Consider the following 19,995-nt stretch of genomic DNA (forward strand, 5'->3'; position numbering starts at 1 on the left):
ACCTAAAACCTACAATTAACATTTTACCCTGTACTTGTTTAATCATAGATCTATCCATACAGATCTGTTCTTAAGTTCAAGCAATGACTAAACATGTTAAAAAACTGAGGGGTGGGGTCTGCAATTCTTGATACTTGATTTGGCTCAAATACCATTGCATTTTAAGTCACGTGAAAGACTGAAAGCTAACTGGTTAATGGCTCTACCCTCTGTGACTTTGCGAGCCTCTGCGCTCGTTTGTATCTGCAAAATAATAGGACGCAAATCCTTAACTTCAAGGGGTTAAATGTTAACCATATGCAATTTAGCCACCTAACAATGAATCATACCCAATATAAATAATCCCTAACCAAAGGAGCGACCAGAATCTAGGTCTCTTACCTTGCATAATCAACAGGAGTTTTTCCACTAGAATCCTGTGTGCCCGGGTCTGCTCCATATACTGCCAATAATTCCGCCTGTAAAATCTGCCCTGCTTTGGAGGCAACATGGAGTGGGGTGTTTCCTTTTTCCTGAGTATTAATAAAAAGTAGGCAAACAAGCAAATTAAATAAAACTAAAGGCTACACAAACACAACCCACTTAGTTTCAATTTAATATCTGAATCAATTCATGCTTTTCTCACAGGGTGAAAGAAGTTGGCTTGTGCTCCTAAAGATAACAGCCTCAAACAGGTTTCGAGATTCCCTGTTCTCACGCTTGAATGGAGTTGCTGAAAAACACAAACCAAAAAAATGTTTATTAAAAGCGTAAAGAACGGTGTACTAGAGCAACTGGCAGATCATTTTACCATAAATTACGTGAGTAACAATCTTCATTTAGCTCAGTAAGATGGATGAAACAGTCTCTCCCTTGCTGGTCACAACCACCTCTGGGCTCTCAGGTGGGGCCAGGTGCACTTTACTGAGAAGGAAACAAGGGCTGGGAAAGCCAACAGGCCCAGATACATGATCTGTCTAGGGGGCACAGCCAGACCTGGAGTGACAGGCAGTATAAGAAGGGGGTTGAACATGGTTCTGAAGTCTCAAAGACCTCAATTTCAAACCATACACCCTTCAAGTTGTGTGACCTTGTGGAAGTTCTTTAAGCAATCTGAGCCTTCGTTTTCTCATCTCTAAAATGGTGATAACGATGCCACCTATTATTCACAGGGTTACTGTAAGGAGTCAATGATATAACGAAGTGCTTTGCATGGAGCCTGGTACACAGGAAATGCTCAAAGAATACAGCTGCTGTTGTTTTTATTTTTTATTTTATTTTTTTTAAATTTTTTTTTCTTTTTGATGTTTATTTATTTTTGAGACAGAGAGAGAGCATGCACAGGGGAGGAGCAGAGAGAGAGGGAGACACAGAATTTGAAACAGGCTCCAGGCTCTGAGCTGTCAGCACAGAGCCCGACGCGGGGCTTGAACTCACGGACCGTGAGATCATGACCTGAGCCGAAGTCGGACGCTTAACCGACCAAGCCACCCAGGCGCCCCTGCTGTTGTTTTTATAACCATTGTTATCATCTGCTGTTGTTATTGGCCCGCTCCATATACTGCATATCCCACACCACACAAACTACAGGATTCTGCCTTAGAGCACACCCTCTCCACAACACCACTCTTGGCGCTGTACACAATACTTTAACCAAGTCTTTCAGGGTCTACTGAAATAGGCCTGTGTATACCAAATTCTGTACCACTGCAGAAAAGCTTTTACACATGCAGAAGATGAGCTGCTTTCCTTCAAGTCCAACCTAGAATTGTCCAAAATGCCGTATCTCTTAATCTAAGAATCCAGAAACCTACTGCAGCAACTATATCCATGCCTTATTTTTAAAATTAACTTATTTAATAATTTTAAATTGGTAAAAAAAAAACCCATGCCAAGCCTTATTGATTAACAGAAACAATTACATGTACTTCTTTTTTTTTTGGAATGTTTATTTATTTTTGAGAGAGAGAGACAGAGCATGAGCCAGGGAGGGGCAGAGAGAGAGGGAGACACAGAATCTGAGGCAGGCTCCAGGCTCTGAGCTGTCAGCACAGAGCCCAACGCGGGGCTCGAACTCACAAGCTGCAAGATCATGACCTGAGATGAAGTCAGACGCTCAACTGACTGAGCCACACAGGCGCCCCCCAATTACATGTACTTCTATGCAAACTTTAAAAAATCTGACTTGTGAGTGCCCATGCTCTGCGTGAACATTTCCTAAAGGCAATGCTTTGAAAATAAAGATACAGATTTCTCAGGGCATCTCTCAAAAACATGCAAAGGCCCACATAAAGAAAGCCATCTACTCGTTTTGCAAGTATAATAAAGAATCCTGAGCACTACAGCTTTGAGTCATCCTGCTTCCTGAAGACCCTACTCAGTATACAACCCGGATGCCTAAAGAAGTCCCTCAAGCTTTCTAGTCCCTTCTAGAAACAACTCAAGGATGATTCCTATTTCAAAGTTAATCAAAAAACTTATAAAAATATAATTGTATTGTTTTATTAAAAAATATTTTTTTAAGTTTTATTTATTTATTTTGAGAAAGAGAGAGTATGGGCAGGGGAGGGACAGAAAGAGAAAATCCAAGCAGGCTCCACACCGACTGCGTGGGGCTCAAACCCATGAACCATGAAATCCATGGCCTGAGCCAAAGTCAAGAGTCCCAGATGCTTGACCAACTGAGCCACCCAGGTGCTCCTAGAAATACAACTTTAAAACTGTATCTGGAAAAAAAAAAACAAAAACAAACAACAAAAAAAAAAACCACAAATAAAACGGTATCTGAAAAACACAAATTGTTTTCTAGATACATACTTATTTTTTCTCTTTGCCCTTGTACCTCCACTAAGATGAATGGCTGCCATTTCAATTAAGATTAAAGATGAAACCAATTCCAAAAAAGGCTGTTATTATTTAGAATACAGAAAGGAGTTTTTGTGTTGTTTTTCCCTTCTTCCTCTTTAAGTTTTTTTTCAAGCAAAACAATACACTGTTTCATCCAGCAACAGTAGGGATTTTAAAAGGTGTGGCCCACCTTGCTAAGGTCTTTGGCAGTCACACTGTCGTCATCCCGGCAAGGCAAGCGATGCACAAACGCCAACATCTGATACTTGGCTCTGATGAATTCTGCTTTATTAGGACTGTTTGAAAACAAAAAGGAAAACAGCTCACTTGCAATGCAGATGCAACATTCCCCATTCTTCAGGTTGTAAAAAGAAGAGGAAGTGACCCGTATCTCCCACTCGAGAAGAAAATGAACAATAGAGAAATTCCAGCAGGAGTTTAAGACTTGCAGTCTCAAAACATCGATTAGTCATTCTCATGGCCAGGACTGCAGAGGACTTGCTTTTTATAGCACCTCTCCTCTCTTTGTAATTCTCTTTTTTAAAACTTTTTTTAAGTTTATTTACGTATTCTGAGAGAATGAGAGAGAGTGCACAAGAGGGGGAGGGGCAGAGACAGGGAGAGAAAGAATCCTAAGCAGTCTCCGTCTGCACTGACAGTGCCCAGAGCCCAATGTGGGGCTCAAACTCATGAATCGTGAGATCATGACCTAAGCCAAGATCAAGAGTGGGACATTTAACTGACTGAGCCACCCAGGGGCCCCTCTTTATAATTTTAGTAATTGACCTAGTGGCCTTCCAAGGAAGGGGCATTTCATCCCATCCTATAGGTGAACCATCAGGCAGACTGGAGCCCAGAACCGAGATTTCTGGTCTGACTGCCTCTTGTTTGAGCACCTAAGCTTAAATCTGATTACATGAACAGCCTCTGAGCCTTTGTCTCGAACTGGAGAAGCCACTGACTTGTGCTATGCAACCATGCAGAAGAGATGGTCCTGTGCCCGGTCTTCTGCATTTCTAAAAGCAAAAGGCTCAACGCACAACTGAGGTGTACCCACCTCCTGTGCTGCCCTGTGAAAGCTGGTCAAAAGTAGCTGTGCACCTTTAAGTGGGCCCCGTGTGTCACAAAGAAATAAAAGTATTAAACATTCCACTCACTGTACTTTATCCTGTGGATTAGCTTTACGTCTTCCGCTCATAACAGAGGCAGGGTCCAGCAATGAATGCTCCCATATAGAATTAGCACCATTATTATACAAGGTCTCAACCATCTAAAACCAAGCAGTGTAAAATCATATTTTAATTTCTTTCCACAAATATTCCCTGGGAATTGTAGTAACTGAACTGGGAAAACCAAGCCCCATTACAAATACTAGCATGATGGGGATATCCCACAAATCACTGCTTTCTGATTCTAGAGTGAGAACAATGAACCTGCATGCAGGATTCAGGTTTGACCAGGAGGACAGCTAAAGACCTAAGAGGGTTTGATTAAATTGTTCTTATAGATTATGGAGGAAGAGTACTTTGGCATTTTAGTGCAGTATTTCCCAAACCTGATCACCCAAATACTATTTTCAAGATTCCTAACAACCCACATACTGTCTAGACTATCCGCCTAATATTTTTCTTTAAATCCACTCATTTTTTAAAACTTGTACTAGCAATTGTGGCTTGATGTGCTAGTTAAAGTTCTCTTATACACATTAAGATAATGTCATTATCTTACCATTAAAATAAATACTTGAGTATTACCTACACCTGTCTTGAGTACCACTGGTGGTTCATGTGCCATACTTTCAGAATTGAACTTTTAGGGTCAACCCTGGCATTTTAAACTACTCATCTCTGGACTTTCTTCAGGCCCTATAATGAAATCTGTAAACAAAGACCTGAGAGCAGTAAACTCCTACTTTCACATGAGATGGAGCTGTTAGAAACTTCTCAGCGTAAGTTATTAATAAACCATACTTCCAATTTCATTTCAAAGCACGCTCCTGACACAGCCCCATCTGTGCTTTGTATTGGTGCAGATACCATCACATCAGAGACCCAAACCCACTTGTTTTGGCTCCTTGGTTTATATGGTAAGTTTAAGGGACACGTTGTACAGCTGCCACAGATCTAGTAAAATATGTACTCAAGACAAATGAAGGCAAAACACATGCTTAATTCTGAGTTCCAATGGAACTTGAAGAATGTGTACCCCAAAATAGAAGTACAGGTGACATGACATTCAACCCCAAATAAAACAAAGAGCTCACTTAACACTTAGCAGGGTGTTGGGCATTCAACCGACACATGTTAACTTAATTTGGTCTCTAACTGGTTAAGAAAAACTTCAAGAAAGCTTCAATCACATGTTTCGGAAATTTCTGAGGAATCTCAGTCCATGCTTCCAACAAAGCAGGAAACGTAATAAAAAGTTTCTGAGACTGCAGCCTTCAGAAACATTTATCATAGCATAGGGAAAAGATGGGCCATTTAACAACAATTTCTGGTGACAGTCTGGAAAGTCAGCAGTGAAACATCACCAAAAAAACTTTAACAATTATTTATCTATCTATAATTGAGCTTTTGGGGCCAGATTTATTTGTTAGGAGAGGGGGAAAAAAACAATCGTAAGCAACGAATTCAGTTCTCACACACAGCACTGATAGGCACGGCACCTCTATTCAGTTATGATTCAAACACTGCTGTTAAGATTTAAGAAGCACAGTGGAAGAAATGTTAGTTGCTAAAAGCAAGAGCCCCGAAAGCTCCAATTACATGCTGGGTGAGTCCTTACTCTTTACCTGCAGCAGCGTGGGAGGCCACGGCGCGTGCTTCAGGTGCCTTACTTGGGAGACGTGGCGCCCCAGGCTCCGGTGGACGCTGCAGCACTCGTCACAGATAAAAGTCCCCCGGTTTACTGATGCCCAGGAAGGGTCTGGAAGGAAGAATGACATCTCAGTGGCAGGGACACCGGGGGCTGCTATGCTGCCACACGGGCCCAGGTGACCGAGGTTTGGTTTTTCAGAAAAACTAGACCTTTCTGCTGTTCTAGAATGCTAGTGGACATACCAAGCTGGTGAGCCTGTCTGATGGTGCCACCTATGTTGGCTTGACTCGGCACAACGTGAAATGAGACTAAACACGACTCGAAGCCCTAGATAAGCAGCCGTCTCCTTTCCGGTCCAGGGCCACAGTCTGTAGCCCTGATGGGATCGTCCATCTCAGATGCTCACTCCTTCATTGCACATAAGACAAGCAAACCGAGAGGGTACGCATGAATCATCTCAAACCCATCTCCACAAAGGGCAAGAGAACATAATCATGTCAGTGAATGATCCACATTATCTGAAGCATTATCTGAAGCAAATCTACTAATCTACTGCCATACCTCCACACGGCTCCATGCTTAGCAGAAAGCTGCAAGAAACATGACAACAGAACTGCTTGGCTATGTGGCTCAAAGGACAGACTGAGGAACCTGGCCTTTGTTAGGAAATGTTCTATGACATACATTACTCATTTCAAATAAACGGCTGAGTCCCCCCCCCCCCCCCAACCTTCCCACCTTACAATTGATCTGAAGGAACAGAAGCTGTAATGGCAGCAGCTTCACAGAGGCAAAGATGTAAAATAAAAACGAGTAATATTTTTGGTGCGGGTACAATACTTTTTTCCCACGAAATCCCACGGAACTTCAGCAGACATCCTCTGAGACAGGAATAATTCGCACTTGGTAGGCAGTAAGAATAATCCACACCAGGCAAGTAAACTGAACACATACTTAGAAACCCCAGATAAAAACAGACTTTCTCCATGTCGTCAGACTCACAATGGGGCGACAATAGGTGCCACTCAAGCTGCCTGATCTAAGAATTCTATTTAAGAATTCTTCAATGTCCACAAAAATCTCTGCAATGCATGTACACCATCTTTACCACGTTTAACAGTTTATTCAAACCCTTTCCGACCCTACAATGAAAAGTTATGATTTCAATCAGAGACAAATCCTGGGAGTCAGAGGGTGTGGTGGTTGAGACGGTGGTTCTGCAGACAAGCAGCCCGGGTTGGAACCCCAACTCTGCCACTTCTTGCACAATGATCTCAGGCAAGTAATTTCTTTGAGCATCCTCACCATGGATCAAATGGGAATAACAGCATACCTCAGGCGAGGGTGGCCAGAAAGGGTAAAGTGCCTTGTATATAGTAAGTACTTAGTAATATCAACAGTTCTAAGTTTTCTAAATTATTTTCTAAGTAGCATTCAGATATTTCAAGAGGCCACTGAAATTCATGACAACTGGAAAAAGGTTTTGTCAATACTTAAAACATCAAATGTGTCAGACGAACACAACTATAGCGAAAAGACTCAAGTGGGGTTTCTGGGTAGGTGGGTGCAGAGGAGGAGCTATTTAAAATGAACTAGATTCACTAAAAAAAAAAAAAAAAGAGTGAAATATTTGCTAAGATGTGATCATGGTCAAGTGTTTGCCATGAAACAAAACAGAAACAAAATCATTCAATGAAGTAGAACTCTGTCAGTACGACTATAGAATCCTGAAAAACAGAAATTGAAAATATCAAAATGAAAGATACCTACAAAGATACATAAGAACACTTCTTTTTGTGGTACAGTACTCATGCTACTACTATGGTGGGGGGAGACTAGTTTGAAACCTAGCTTTGGTTTTCAAACATCATTCAGAGGATTCACAGTGTTCTTGGAGAAAACTAAACAGGAACAAGACAACAAGGATTTAACACCCAGTAAGCAAGGTTCTCCATCACTTCAACGTCATGGATCAGAATCCCATGGAAAAAAATGTTAGAATGTTCACAATAGAGTAAAATCAAAATCGAGTTCTTATGACGCTGGGTAGAACCTTCCCAGTTTACCTAAATGTTCTGTGCTGGGGCTTCCTGACCAGGACTCCAAGAACAACACAAATGAGCTTCAGAAATGTCTGGGACCCCGTGAAGGAATTATAGCATGAATTCCGTGTGAAAGAGTGACTAAATGTGCATTTTCCAGAGAGAAGGGCTTCGCAGTCATCAGAATTTTTAAAGGGACCCCTAAGAGAAAGAGGTGACTCTTTGACTAGGGCTCTGTAGAAAAGGCAGCGCAAATTCCTAGCTGCTCAAGTTCACACAACATTTCAAGGTAGCCTAATTATATTCAAAACAGGAAGGAAATGACTCAAGTCTCTGTAGATTAGGCATTTGAGACAACTAAAATGATACAATGGAGGAGAAAACGTTCTGAAATACGCACAAAATGCTGCACAAGGGCAAGACAGTCAGAAGCATGGCAATGGAGAACTCAGCTTTCCTTTGTCCCCTACCAACGAGTGGGGAGTCAAGAACACACGTTCCAAGAGGAAGTCTGAATCTAGACTCATGTGAATCAAACACATCACAGAAAAGTTCAACTGCAAACAAGAAAATAAGGAAGTGGAACAAATAACTTTTTCAGAGAATACGATGGAGTCTGTATAACCCACACTAACTTGAGGTCCTCTTTTTCAGCTCTCCACCCTCCTCCCCATCTTCAAAGGAAACTGGTAACCCCACTTGCACTACACAGGCCATGAAATAACCACATAAGGTTTGAGTTATCACAGTACTATTTAAAATCAGTCTCCACTTCCATATGACAAGATGAAGTTCAGAGCAGTTGCAAAAACACTGCTGTGCAATGATTACGTTATGGTTGTTAATTGGACACTAACATACCAAAGAAAGCCATCTTACCTTTGAATGACTTCAAATTTCAAAGCACTCAAAATCCAAGCACAGAAAATAGCATAGAGACCTGTCAATTCAGTTCCAATTGCTAAGAGGGATCTGAACTCTAAATCTGAAAATTACACAGGGAAGAATGGCTTTGGCCTTTCAACGCACCCATATGCCTATCCTGCCCGAATGCCCCCAAGTGTGTCTATTTGCCAGTGATTTTGTTTGTTTCGTAGGCTGTAATTAATGTAAGATTTAGAAACTCAACTCTAGCTTTAAGAGACTGCAAAGGTTCTGTCCCAAACACCACAATACAAAAAAGAAACAAACTTTGATGAGACAATCCCAAGAATATTCATTGACTCTTACCACTGAATGTGGTTCTCCCAATTATCTCCATCGGAAAAATAAGGAAATTAAGGCCGGGCCAAATGAAATCACCAGCCCAAGGTCACCCACAGGCAAACCTAGTTTGAACCTAGGCCGTCCAGATCCCCAAACTCAAGACACGCACTGCCTCCCAAGTGCTGGATGTGTTTGCAAGACCCCGAAGTCCTGGAGATTCTCCCCGGTGGAGGTGGAGTGGGAACCGGGATGTTAGGAGCAGGGAAATCATCTACGGGAGTCCCCTGGAGAGTATCGGTGGACGGAAGCGATGAGTGCGCCCACCCTGGGCAGGGCCCCCTCGCAGGGCGGGGGTCCGGGGGGGCTGTGAGGGGAGGGAGGGAACACCTGCAGCCTCTGGGGGCCGCAGCCGGGAGAACGCTCGCATTTTACTTCTGTAATTGGCCTTCCTGTGGATTGCCCAAGCCCCTTCCTGTTGGGGAAGCGGCCCCGACCCCGCAGCCTCCCCGCCCGGCCTGGGACAGAGGAGACGAGAGGGGATGAGTGGGGATGAGAGGGGAGGGAGAGACGGGAGGGCGGCGGCCCCCTTTCCCGCCCGGCTCTGACAGGCCCGGGACGGGTCCCGTTCCGAGGCCTCCCCGCCTCTTCCTCCCCGCGACCCCAAGTGTGGGGTTCGGCCGCCGGGACCCGCCCGACCCGAGGGGGCGGCCCCGGGGCACGGGTCCCTCAGAGGAGAGCTGAGCAGAGCGGGCCTGGCCGGTGCGACTCACCCGGCCCGCTACAGTCCGCGCACACCTCGCTGCTCCGAAGCCGCTTCGACATGGCTCCCGCCTCCCACCTGCCGGGAATCAGGGTCCCGGGGACAGCGAAGGCGGCGGCGGCAGCGCTTCCGCTCTAACGGGTCCCCGCGGCGGCGGCGGCGCTGGCGGCGGCGCCTCTCCCCTCAGCGCCTCGCAGCCGCGGCGCAGCACGCACGCGCGGGGAGGGGCCTTTCGATGACGGACAGATCACGTGACAGGAAGGGGCACGCTGTCTTGTCGCCATCTTGAGTGAGGGCAGCATCTTCTACCCTGCTTGCAAGTTTTCTTCAATTTGGGTTTCCCTTTCTGGAGGAGATTCTTTGTCCCCGCACTGATTAATACCAAGGGAAACAGCAAAATCTAGTGGCCAGAGCTCTGCAGCCACAGCCTTCCTGAGGCAATCAATAGTTAAGTCACTTAATATAACTGGTCAAGTTCACTCACTTATTCATTTCTTTCGGTCGATAAATATTTATGGACCATCTATGTTCCACACACTGTTCCCAGCGCTGGAGAAAAAATTGAGCAAAGAAGACAAAATTTCCTGTCTTTATGGAGCTTATATTATGTTGTGGTAGATCTACAATAAAATACGTAAAATAAGGAACGTTAGATGTTTCTCTGAATGCAATTTTAGTCTCATCTGCAAAATGGAGCTGATGGGACGGGTTGTTTTGTTTCGTTTCGTTTTGTTTTGTTTGCATGTTCTGCCACATAAGAATGATACTTACATTTTTAAAGCGTTATAAAGAAGAAAAAGGAGAAGATGAAGTGGATGAAGAATATTCCATGAAACTCATGTATGGCCTGCAGAGCTAAGTATTTACTGTGTGACTAAAGACAAATGGAATCACTTAACAGAAAAATGTGGTGTGCCTGCCTCATAGTAAGCACTCAATAATAGTAGCTCCCACTATTATTGATATTTGGTATTACTATTCTTTTCTAATCTCAATTTTTTTGTTTTTGAGAAGAATAATAACCTACAGTGATTTACGGGATGGGGTGAACTGAACACAGTGAGGGGCGATTAATCAGCATGAGAGAAGAGATGTGACCCTATGCTAATGAATATTTATTGTATGTCTTGTATGTAAATGCAACCGTGATCTCCATTCTGCAAATCCTGGATGCCTTTTAAGGGCCAGGCACTGTTTTGACTTTAGATATTCTGTGGAGTTTTTCAACTTATGAATAGGAGAGATGTTTAATAAACATGGAACGATGAACAGAAAGACTAAAGATTAAATTTCACAAAGCATCTGAAAAGATAGGAAGTCTTGGAAGAGATCAAAGAAGCCCTGGTTTTGGTCCATCTCTCCGTTTTTGTTTTTGTTTTTTTTCAATGTTTATTTATTTATTTTGAGAGAAAGAGAGTGTGAGGAAGAGGGCAGAGAGAGAGGAAGAGAGAGAATCCCGAGCAGCCTGTTGGTGGGGCTTGATCTCACGACTGAGATCACGACTTGAGCCTACATCGAGTCAAACCCTTAACCAACTGAGCCACACTGGCGCCCCCAGCCGCCTCTCTATTTTGATAAATGTGTGGTGTAGTATTCATAATTCCCACACATTCCAGAGTGAGAGCCTCTGGGTGCCATCCTGATGCTCCTGCATCCTGTTTTGGTTCACAGACTCACAAATCTTCTGGACTCAACACGTGTGGACAATGGATTAGGCCAGGCTTCTTGAACAGCTGCTGTTGCAGGCATCTGAAAAGCTGGATGTGCACAAGCAGGGGAGGTGGAGGGTATGCTTTCAGGATGCATTAAATAACTTTGCCCAGCTGTGTGGTCTCGTTGTAGACAACTGTGCAAATAGCTTACGCTGGTGAGTAGCTGTCAAGTTGACTTGGCTCTTCATTGAATCAAAGAGCTGTAGTGCCTTAGGTTGAAATCCAAATAATGAACTTAATATTTGCAAGCTGTGGTCACGTTTGGGTAGTATCTACCCAAGTATGGCCTTTTCTGCCATAATCCAAAATTCAACTGGCTAGCTTCAAAAATAGATGAGCCTCATATGTGGGATAAACCACTGCCATAGGTAACTTTGAATCTTAACCCAGTTCGGAGTTCAGATGGGAACAGTGGTTCTCAACTGGGAATGATGGTTCTCTTCCAGGGGTCATTTGGCAGTGTCTGGAGACATTTGGGGCGGGGAGTGCTAGTGGCATCTCGTGGATAGAAAGGCATCCTACAAAGCACGGGACAACCCCCACAGAAAGAAAACTCACTTTAAAACGTGCAGATGTTGAGAAACCCTGAGAAAGAACTGTCTCCTTGTTATGCAAATCTTTAACGCCACTTCTCCAGAGTTTAGAATTCTTCCTTTAAATTTGTTTGGTGTTGCCCACTTCCAAAATGGCTTCTGGCCAATCATGCATGCACTGCCCAGTTCCAAAAAGGCTGCAAGGGAGTCAGTTACTGGAATGGTTTGGTCCAGGCCTCCGCTGTCACCCCCTGAACTCAGAGCCGATGGAAGAGGCCCAGTTGTGGGCCGAACCATGTGAGCTTGCTGGAGCAGGGGGAAAGGGGCTGGTGACGGGTAGGCCGAGTTTTCCACGTCGAGATCATGGGCTAAGGAAGAGAGCTTCCTCTCTGTTTTGGGATTGCACTGTGTTTCCCGGTGCGCAGCTGGGGTTGGGGGGATCGGGCAGACCAGGGGCCGGGTGGCTGGCCTCGCCTCCCCCCGCCTCGGTGTGCGGTGGTTCGCCCCGCGCACTTCCCAGTTTGGGGCAGTTCGGCCCGCAGAAGTCGGTTCGGGAGCTGTCAGCGCGGGCGGGAGCGCGGCGGGGCGCGGGGTGGGCGCGGCCGACCCCCGTCCCCGACCCGGCCCGCGACCCCCGACCTCCCGCGCGCCCCGCACCCGGCCCGTAGGCCGCCCCGCCGCGTACCGTGCCGCTCGCTTGCTGCGTTTTCTCTCTCTCTCTCGCCGGCCGCCGGGCGGGCACCGGAGACCCCGCCGAGGCTGAGGCTTGTCAAGCGGGCGGTGAGGGCCCGGCTGCGGCCTTCTCGCCATGTCCTCGACCCGCGACAACAGCGGCCACTTCCCCTTGCACCTCCTGGTCTGGAACAACGACTACCGGCAGCTGGAGAAGGAGCTGCGGGGCCAGGTGAGGGGCGGGGCGGGGGTCCGCCCACGGTGAGGGGTGGGGGGAGTCAGGGGTCGCTTCGAGCCCCTGAGCCCATCTCTAGCCCTCTGCCTTCGGGGCCCGCAGACCCCTTCTTCACCTCTGCAGCCGTGGGACAGTAATAGTAGGACGTGTATCGGAGTGCTTACTGTGTGCCAGGCCCTGTGCCGAGGGCTTTATAAACCATCTATACTGCCTTTCCAGCAGTCCTAGGAGGTAGGTACCTTTATTACATTTGCCATAGAAGGAAACTGAGGCTCTCAGAGCTTCTGTGCCTTGCCTAAGGTCGCCCGCCTAATGAATACCAAGTCGAGATTTTAACTCCGGCCGACTGGCTCCAGAGTGCACGGTCTTAACAAATTAGGCTCCACTGCCTCTCCCAAAGAGGTGAGAGCAGCACGCACCGCTCATCCCCACCCCCCTCCTCCCAACCCTTTTTGTATGAAAGGGCTTGGTTGGGGTTTGGAGTCCAGGTTCTTCTAACTCGCCCTGTGACCTTGGGCAAGGCATGTTCCCTCGCTGGCCCAGGGAGGCTGATGATACACACCAAAATTTGAGAATCTCTGGTGCACAGGGTTCTTAAAATCCCTTCTGGTCCTAAAGTGCTTTGATTCCTCGTCTTTTATTTATTGCCTTCTCTTTAAAGCAGTGGTTCTCAATTGGAGGTGATTTGGACACACACCTCCTGACTCCCAATGGTAATGCATGGAGACATTTTTGTGTTATAAGTAGGGAATGGGAGCTACTGGGATCTTAGAGGTAGGGATCAAGGGCGCTGCCCACCATCCTACGCTGCACAGGACAGCTCCCCGCAACAGAATTATCTGGCCCAAAATGTCAGTAGTGTTTTGCTTGAGGAACCCGGATGTTAAAGGCACCTCAACAATTCTGGGAGTTATTGGTGCAGTCAAGTTACAAGCTCACGTACTTAGCAGTTAGGGTAAGGATTTGTACTTTGGTGTAACTCTTGTTGACTTCATTTTATCCAGTGTGTTGCTTAAAAAATCTGTTGAGCACCCACTGGAAGTCAAAAGTTGCTCTTTTTTCATTTAAACCCTCTGTCCAGACAGAATAAACTTTTATTGGAAGAGTCATTGGTCTTAATTGGATCATGCCCCCAGAGTAAATGACTCACCATTAGGTGTCCCGGTATACCTGGTGATTTAATTCCCTTTCTGTTACCGGACGTGGCCCAGAGGGAATCCTCCATCACTTTGCTCTCAGCTGAAAGTGTCTCACCTCGGACAGTTGAAAAATGACCCAGGCAATCCTGCTGTGTTTTGCATCTGCACTTCCTCAGTATTGGGGCTACCCCCAGTTTCTTGTGAAATAGTGAGATAAAGTACAAAGAAAGTCCTAGAACTAAGCTCCCTTTTGCTAGACAATTTCATCATCATCATTAAACCACATACTTTTTCAACACTGATTCCTGAAAACAGCAGGCTTTCTATTCATTGGAGGTGAAGAAAAGAGTTTGAGTGCAGTGCAGTTTTTCTCTATAGAAAAACTTGTTTGATAAGAACACAGTCTCGGTTATAGTCTCAAATGTGGCAGGGGCGCCCGGATGGCTCAGTTGGTTGAGCGTCTGACTTCGGCTCAGGTTCATGAGCTCAAGCCCTGCATTGGGCTCTGTGCTGGCCGCTCAGAGCTTGGAGCCTGCTTTGGATTCTGTGTCTCCCTCTCTCTGTGCCCTTCCCCCGCTCATGCTCTGTCTGTGTGTCTCTCTCTCTCTCAAAAATAAATAAATAAACAGTTAAAAAAATATGGCATAGTGCGGTGCCTGGGTGGCTTGGTCGGTTGGGCGTCCGACTTCGGCTCAGGTCATGATCTCACGGTCTGTGAGTTCGAGCCCCGCATCAGGCTCTGTGCTGACAGCTCAGAGCCTGGAGCCTGTTTCAGATTCTGTGTCTCCGTCTCTCTCTGCTTCTCCCCAGTTCATGCTCTGTCTCTCCCTGTCTCAAAAATAAATAAAAGTTAAAAAAAAAAAATGTGGCATAGTTATCTCCTCATTCTGTAAGCTGTGTAAAAAAAAAAAACGTCCATTGAAAGTTCTCCGTGCTTCTTCCCTTGAGAAATGTTAAGCACATTCGTGATGAGAGAATTATAATTTTGCAGCAGATTTTCCTGGAGTGTACTTGTACTGTCAAGGGAATCAAAGGAACAATACTCATTCTTGCTAATTATTTGGTTTTGCCTCTGTTACCGGTTATCACTGTAGACCATTTCCCAGTATACCAGTTTCCTCTGGATAAGAGGTAGTTAAGTGTATTCATAAAGAACATCTTCACCCTGAAAGCTTGACTGTCATGACCACATCATCTAATCTCAGTCCTGAAACTTGGCCACTGAAGGGGTCGAGATGGGGCTGGCTGGCTTCAAGGGTGTGTGTGCTACCTGTGGTCAGCAAGGGCCTGTGCTTGGTTTAATGCTCTGCTGTCACTGTCATGAAATTCCTCATTATTTTTTTTGGAAAAGGGAGCCTTGCATGTTCATTTTCTGCTAGGCCCTGCAAATTATGTAACCGGTTCAGGGTTAAGAAGTTGAACGTGGCCATCATTAAAATATGTGACAGGAGATACTTCGTTGCTTTCTTATTTGTCAAGATCTCTTGATGATGCAACAGCTTCCTACTTCTGTGACTTAAAGGCAGCTCTGTTAAATGCTGATTACGTTGTGAGCCTGGGCTAGTTATTCACCCTTGCTGGATTGTTTCATCTGTAAAAACAGGGAGAGTAGCACTGCAAGCCTACTCTTTTGCCAGGCACTGTGGCAAAGTGCATTATATGCACTTTTAGATTTGATTCTCACACCGAATCCCCTGGAGTGAATGCTATCACGATCCCCATTTTACAGATAAGGAGACCAGATGAGGTGGAGAGGCTCAGTTGCATGCTTAGCCAGTGGCTGCACCAGGGTGTGGACTCAGAAAGCTGGACTCTGCCCTAGTGCTGTATTCTTAACCCTTCCATTCTACTTTCCATAAAAGTACCTCCATTTCACAGTTGTGGACAATAAGGCAGAACAGATCGGAGAGTGCGGCCGCATAGTAAATGGGAGTAACCTCCTGTGTCATCGTTGCTGCTGTGATTCTGTTTCTTTTCTGTATGCTCCAGTTTTTCTGCAAGGAACCTATACTGGCTGCATAATTAAAAACAAAAAGTTCCTGTCGCCCAGCAGTACAAGCAGCTGTTTCACTTGGCGTTTCGTTTGCCAGAAAGCCTCTGCTGGCCGGTCCTTCATTCCTTCCATCCCACGAGTGAGACTTGAAGCAGGCACACGGGTGGCTGTAAGAATTGTGTTTTGTTCTAAGAGCAGCAGCACAGAAAGAATCAAGTTCATCCAGAGGAAGAGGACAGGCACGTTTGTGAGTGTGTGTGTGAGTCAGCCCCCACCCCGAGGTCTTGCTGCAAGCTGGAGTGTGGAGTTTGCCAACTCTGCAGTAGTTTTAGGCTTTCCATGTTGGCTCAGCAGAAGCACTTTATTAAGTGCCTCTTAACGCATCGGCTCTATGGTCTTTAATATTCAGTGGGGCCTTGAAGTTGTGCAGTGGAGATGATTTGTGTCATGGTTATGATGTTTGTCACTTAGGTAGAGAGGTCTGTTAAACATCTCCGGCCTTCTTACGGATGCTGGGAGAATGAGCGAACACTTAACAGGGACATATGAAAGGTCAGCAATGTACCTTATATGTGTGGTGGGGCGGGGGGGGGGGGGGGACCCAGGACCCAGTAGGGTGGAGGGTGGCAGATGAGGCCCAACTCGAGGGCCAGCCCCCAGTTAGGAAGCCAGCAGGTGAAAGCCCACCACCATCAGGGCAAGAGGAAGAGGATGTTCTAGGCAGCAGCAGTACTCAGAGCTGAACAGGGAGCCACCCCGGGGTTCTCGCCCCAGTCTACGGCAGGCCAAGTCGGGCACTGGGTGCACATTCAGGTTGGCGCATGTTGGCTGGCATCCTGCCAGGAGCCAGGCATCCAAGATGAAGAGCTAGCCTGCTCTCGGGTACTCTCCCGTGGCCCTGGGGGCTCAGGCTCACCGGAGGGAATTACACCCATGGATACCATTTCCTGCCTGATTTGGGGTGGGGGAGTCAGTGTGGGCCACAGCCGCAGAGGACCAGGGCAGTCTGAGATGCACAGGAATGAGGTTGGTTGACTCGAGAGAATGGAAGGCCAGTTAGCAGCCTCTTCCCGGAGGCCCTGCAAGAGGTCACAGTAAAAGTTTATGAAGCACTTGCTTCATGCGAGGTGCTAGGTGCGGTGGGGAGGCCAAGAAGGTTTGAGAAATTCACCTGAGGCCAGTCAGGGCCTGGAAGCGGGCCTGTCATCTGGCTCTGCAGCCTACACTCAAAGCTTGGCCTCTTCCTGCCTCCGGAGGGCGGCAGGATGTAAACAAGGCTTGGAGCAAGCAAAGTTAGTGGGCTTAAATTAGCACATAGGAAGGAGATGTGCAGAACTCTCATTCCTGTTCCTCTTTGGGGGAACTGTTATAATTTAAAGAGGTGAGCATTTTTAATTTGGTACAGTTCATGATTGAAGAAAGCTAAAGGAAAAACCAAAGTGATCAGCTTCCAATGTGAATTCCAGTTTAATTCCAAAAGCTCTCGCCCACCGAGCTAATGTCGTTGGTTGGAGACCCTTATATTAACGGTAATGAAATTTGAACAGATCCCTGTTAGGGAGAAAGTTTCAGCTTATATGAAACTCCATATGTGGGTGTATGATAATAAGAGCTAATTCTTAGTGCTTCTACGGGGTTAAGTATTGTGCCTTAACTCTTGTAAGAACTCTGTAAGGTAGGTGTTTTTTATTGTTCCCAGTTTACAAGGGAGCAAACTGAAGTCCAACCAAAATTAAGCAATTCGTTAAACAGTATATAGATAATAGGTTAGTTGTACGTATTACATAAAGCACATACATACGTAGGATTTTTTTTTTTTTACGTAGGTTTTTGTTTAAACATCTTTGTTGAGATATAATCACCCATTAAAGTGTATCATTCAGTGGTTTTTAGTATATTAGCTGAGTTGTGTCACCATCACCACTATCAAATTCCAGAACATCTTCATTACCCCAAAAAGAAACCCCATCCCCCTGAATCACTCCCGATTTCCCCTCAACTTCTTCAGCCCCAGGCGACCACGAATCTACTTGCTGCCTCTATAGATTGCCTGTTCTGGATGCTTCCTACAAATGGAATCATACAGTATGTGGCCTTTTGTGTCTGGCTTCTTTCATGTAGCACGTTTTGGAGGTTCATCCACGTGTGGTATTTATCAGTACTTCATTCTTTTCTATGGCCGAATAATACTCCATTGTCTGGGTGTACCACATTTTGTTTATCCATTTACCAGCTGATGGATATTTTTGTTCCCCCCTGCCACTATTTGGCTATATGAATAATGCCGCTATGCACATTTGTGTATAAGTTTTCATATGAGTGTGTTTTTCTTTTTCTTGGGTAAATACGAGAGGAATTGTGGGGTCATATGGTCACTCTATGTTTGACTTTTTTTTTTTTTTAACCCACACTCGAGTTATTTTTTTTTTTTAGTAAAATTTTTTTTTAATGTTTGTTTCTTTTTGAGAGAGAAAGAGAGATCAGGAGAGGGGCAGCGAGAGATGGAGGGGACACAGAGTCTGAAGCAGGCTCCAGGGGCTGGAGCTGTCAGCGCAGAGCCCAACGCGGGGCTCGAATTCACGAGCCGCGAGATCATGACCTGAGCTGAAATTGGGTGATTAACCAGCTGAGCCACCCAGCCGCCCCTATATTTGACATTTTGAGGAACTGCCGATTGTTTTTCCAAACTGGCTGCGCCCATTTTACATTCCCACCAGCAGTGTGTGAGGGTTCCAGCTGCTCTGCGTTCATGTCAACACTTGCTAGTCTTCATGACTGCAGTCATCCTAGTGGGTGTGCAGTGCTACCTCACTACAGTTTTGATTGACATTCCCCGAGTGGTTAGTGAAATTGAATCTCTCTTCACGTACTTCTTTGCACGGGCATATCTTCTTTGAAGAAATGTCTATTCCGATTCTATTTTCATTTAAACATTGGGTTATTTGTCTTTTTTATTCTGGAGAAGTTAAGGTTCTTCATATATTCTGGATACTAGCCCCTTAGCAGATAAATGACTTGAAACTATTTTTTTCCCATTCTGTGGAATGTTTTTTTGTTTGTTTTTTGTTTTTACCTTTTTTATGATATCATGTGAGGTACAAAAGTGTTCAATTCTGGTGAAGTGCAGTTTGTCTGTATTTTCTTTGGTCTCTTATGCTTTTGGTTTTGTATCTGATTAGATTTTACCTGACCCAAGGTCACAAAGACGTACTCCTATTTTTCTTCTAAGAGTTCTGTTGTTTTAGCTCTTACATTTGGGTTTATGATCAACTTATTTTTTTTTAATTTAACTTTTTTAATCTTTATTTATTTTTGAGAAAGAGAGAGAGACAGAGCATGAGCTGGGGAGATACAGAGAGTGAGGGAGACACAGAATGTGAAGCAGGGTCCAGGCTCTGAGCTGTCAACACAAAGCCCCATGTAGGGCTTGAACTCATGAACTGCCAGATCAAGACCTGAGCTGAAGTTTGACACTTAACCAACTGAGCCACTCAGGCGCCCCTCAATTTATTTTTTTTAAGTTTATTTATTTATTTTGAGAGAGAGAGAGAGAGAGAGCGAGCAAGCCAGCACCAGCTGGGGAGAGACAGAGAGAGAGGGAGAGAAAGAGAATCCCAAGCAGCCTGTGTGCTCACGAACCGTGAGATCATGACCTGAGCTGAAGAGTCGGATGCTTAACTGCCTGAGCCAGCCAGGTGCCCTGGGCTTATGATCAGTTTAGAGCTTAGTCTTGTTTGGGCTGCTGTAACAAAATACCATAGACGGCATAGTTTATAAACAATGGAAATTAATTTCTTACAGTTCAGGAGGCTCTAAGTCCAAGAAAATGGTGCAGCAGATTAGGTGTGGTGGCTGGAGAGGGCTCTCTTCCTGGTTCCTAGCAGTAGCTTTCTCGCTGTGTCCTCACATGGTGGGAGGGGTGCTGGCAAGCTCTCTGGGGTCTCTTTTGCTAAGACACTAATTCCACTCATGAGGGCCCCACCCTCATGACCTAAGCACCTCCCAGAGGCCCCACTTCTAATACCATCATCTTTGAAGGTTAGTATTTCAGAGCACA

General features: G+C 45.5%; 2 protein-coding genes across 18 annotated transcripts in view; one reads left to right on the forward strand and one right to left on the reverse strand.

Annotated features, from left to right (window-relative positions):
- Positions 1 to 9,855, reverse strand: part of GIT2 (GIT ArfGAP 2) — a 52,476-nt gene extending 42,621 nt beyond the window's left edge. For all 16 annotated transcript variants that reach the window (XR_008422160.1, XM_019467151.2, XM_019467147.2 and 13 more), the window contains exons 1-6: positions 9,665 to 9,855; positions 5,621 to 5,754; positions 3,984 to 4,096; positions 3,017 to 3,122; positions 626 to 712; positions 382 to 512 (exon numbers count right to left, since the gene is read on the reverse strand). Coding sequence is in view for 15 of the 16 variants with exons in the window: in XM_019467151.2 (XP_019322696.1) it covers positions 382 to 512; positions 626 to 712; positions 3,017 to 3,122; positions 3,984 to 4,096; positions 5,621 to 5,754; positions 9,665 to 9,716 (623 nt within the window). In the remaining variant the exon portion in view is untranslated. The remainder of the gene's footprint in view (positions 1 to 381; positions 513 to 625; positions 713 to 3,016; positions 3,123 to 3,983; positions 4,097 to 5,620; positions 5,755 to 9,664) is intronic.
- A 2,567-nt stretch (positions 9,856 to 12,422) lies between these two features.
- The window catches only part of ANKRD13A (ankyrin repeat domain 13A), a 32,867-nt gene continuing 25,294 nt past the window's right edge, over positions 12,423 to 19,995 (forward strand). The window contains exon 1 of one of the 2 annotated variants that reach the window (XM_053902126.1): positions 12,423 to 12,803. In XM_053902126.1, the coding sequence (XP_053758101.1) occupies positions 12,708 to 12,803 (96 nt within the window). In that variant the 5' untranslated portion in view covers positions 12,423 to 12,707. The remainder of the gene's footprint in view (positions 12,804 to 19,995) is intronic. The other variant, XM_019467136.2, reaches the window with a different exon arrangement.

This window comes from Panthera pardus, unplaced genomic scaffold (genome assembly GCF_024362965.1).
Source record: "Panthera pardus isolate Hobbes unplaced genomic scaffold, ASM2436296v1 HiC_scaffold_15, whole genome shotgun sequence".
NCBI classification, from domain to species: Eukaryota; Metazoa; Chordata; class Mammalia; order Carnivora; family Felidae; genus Panthera; species Panthera pardus.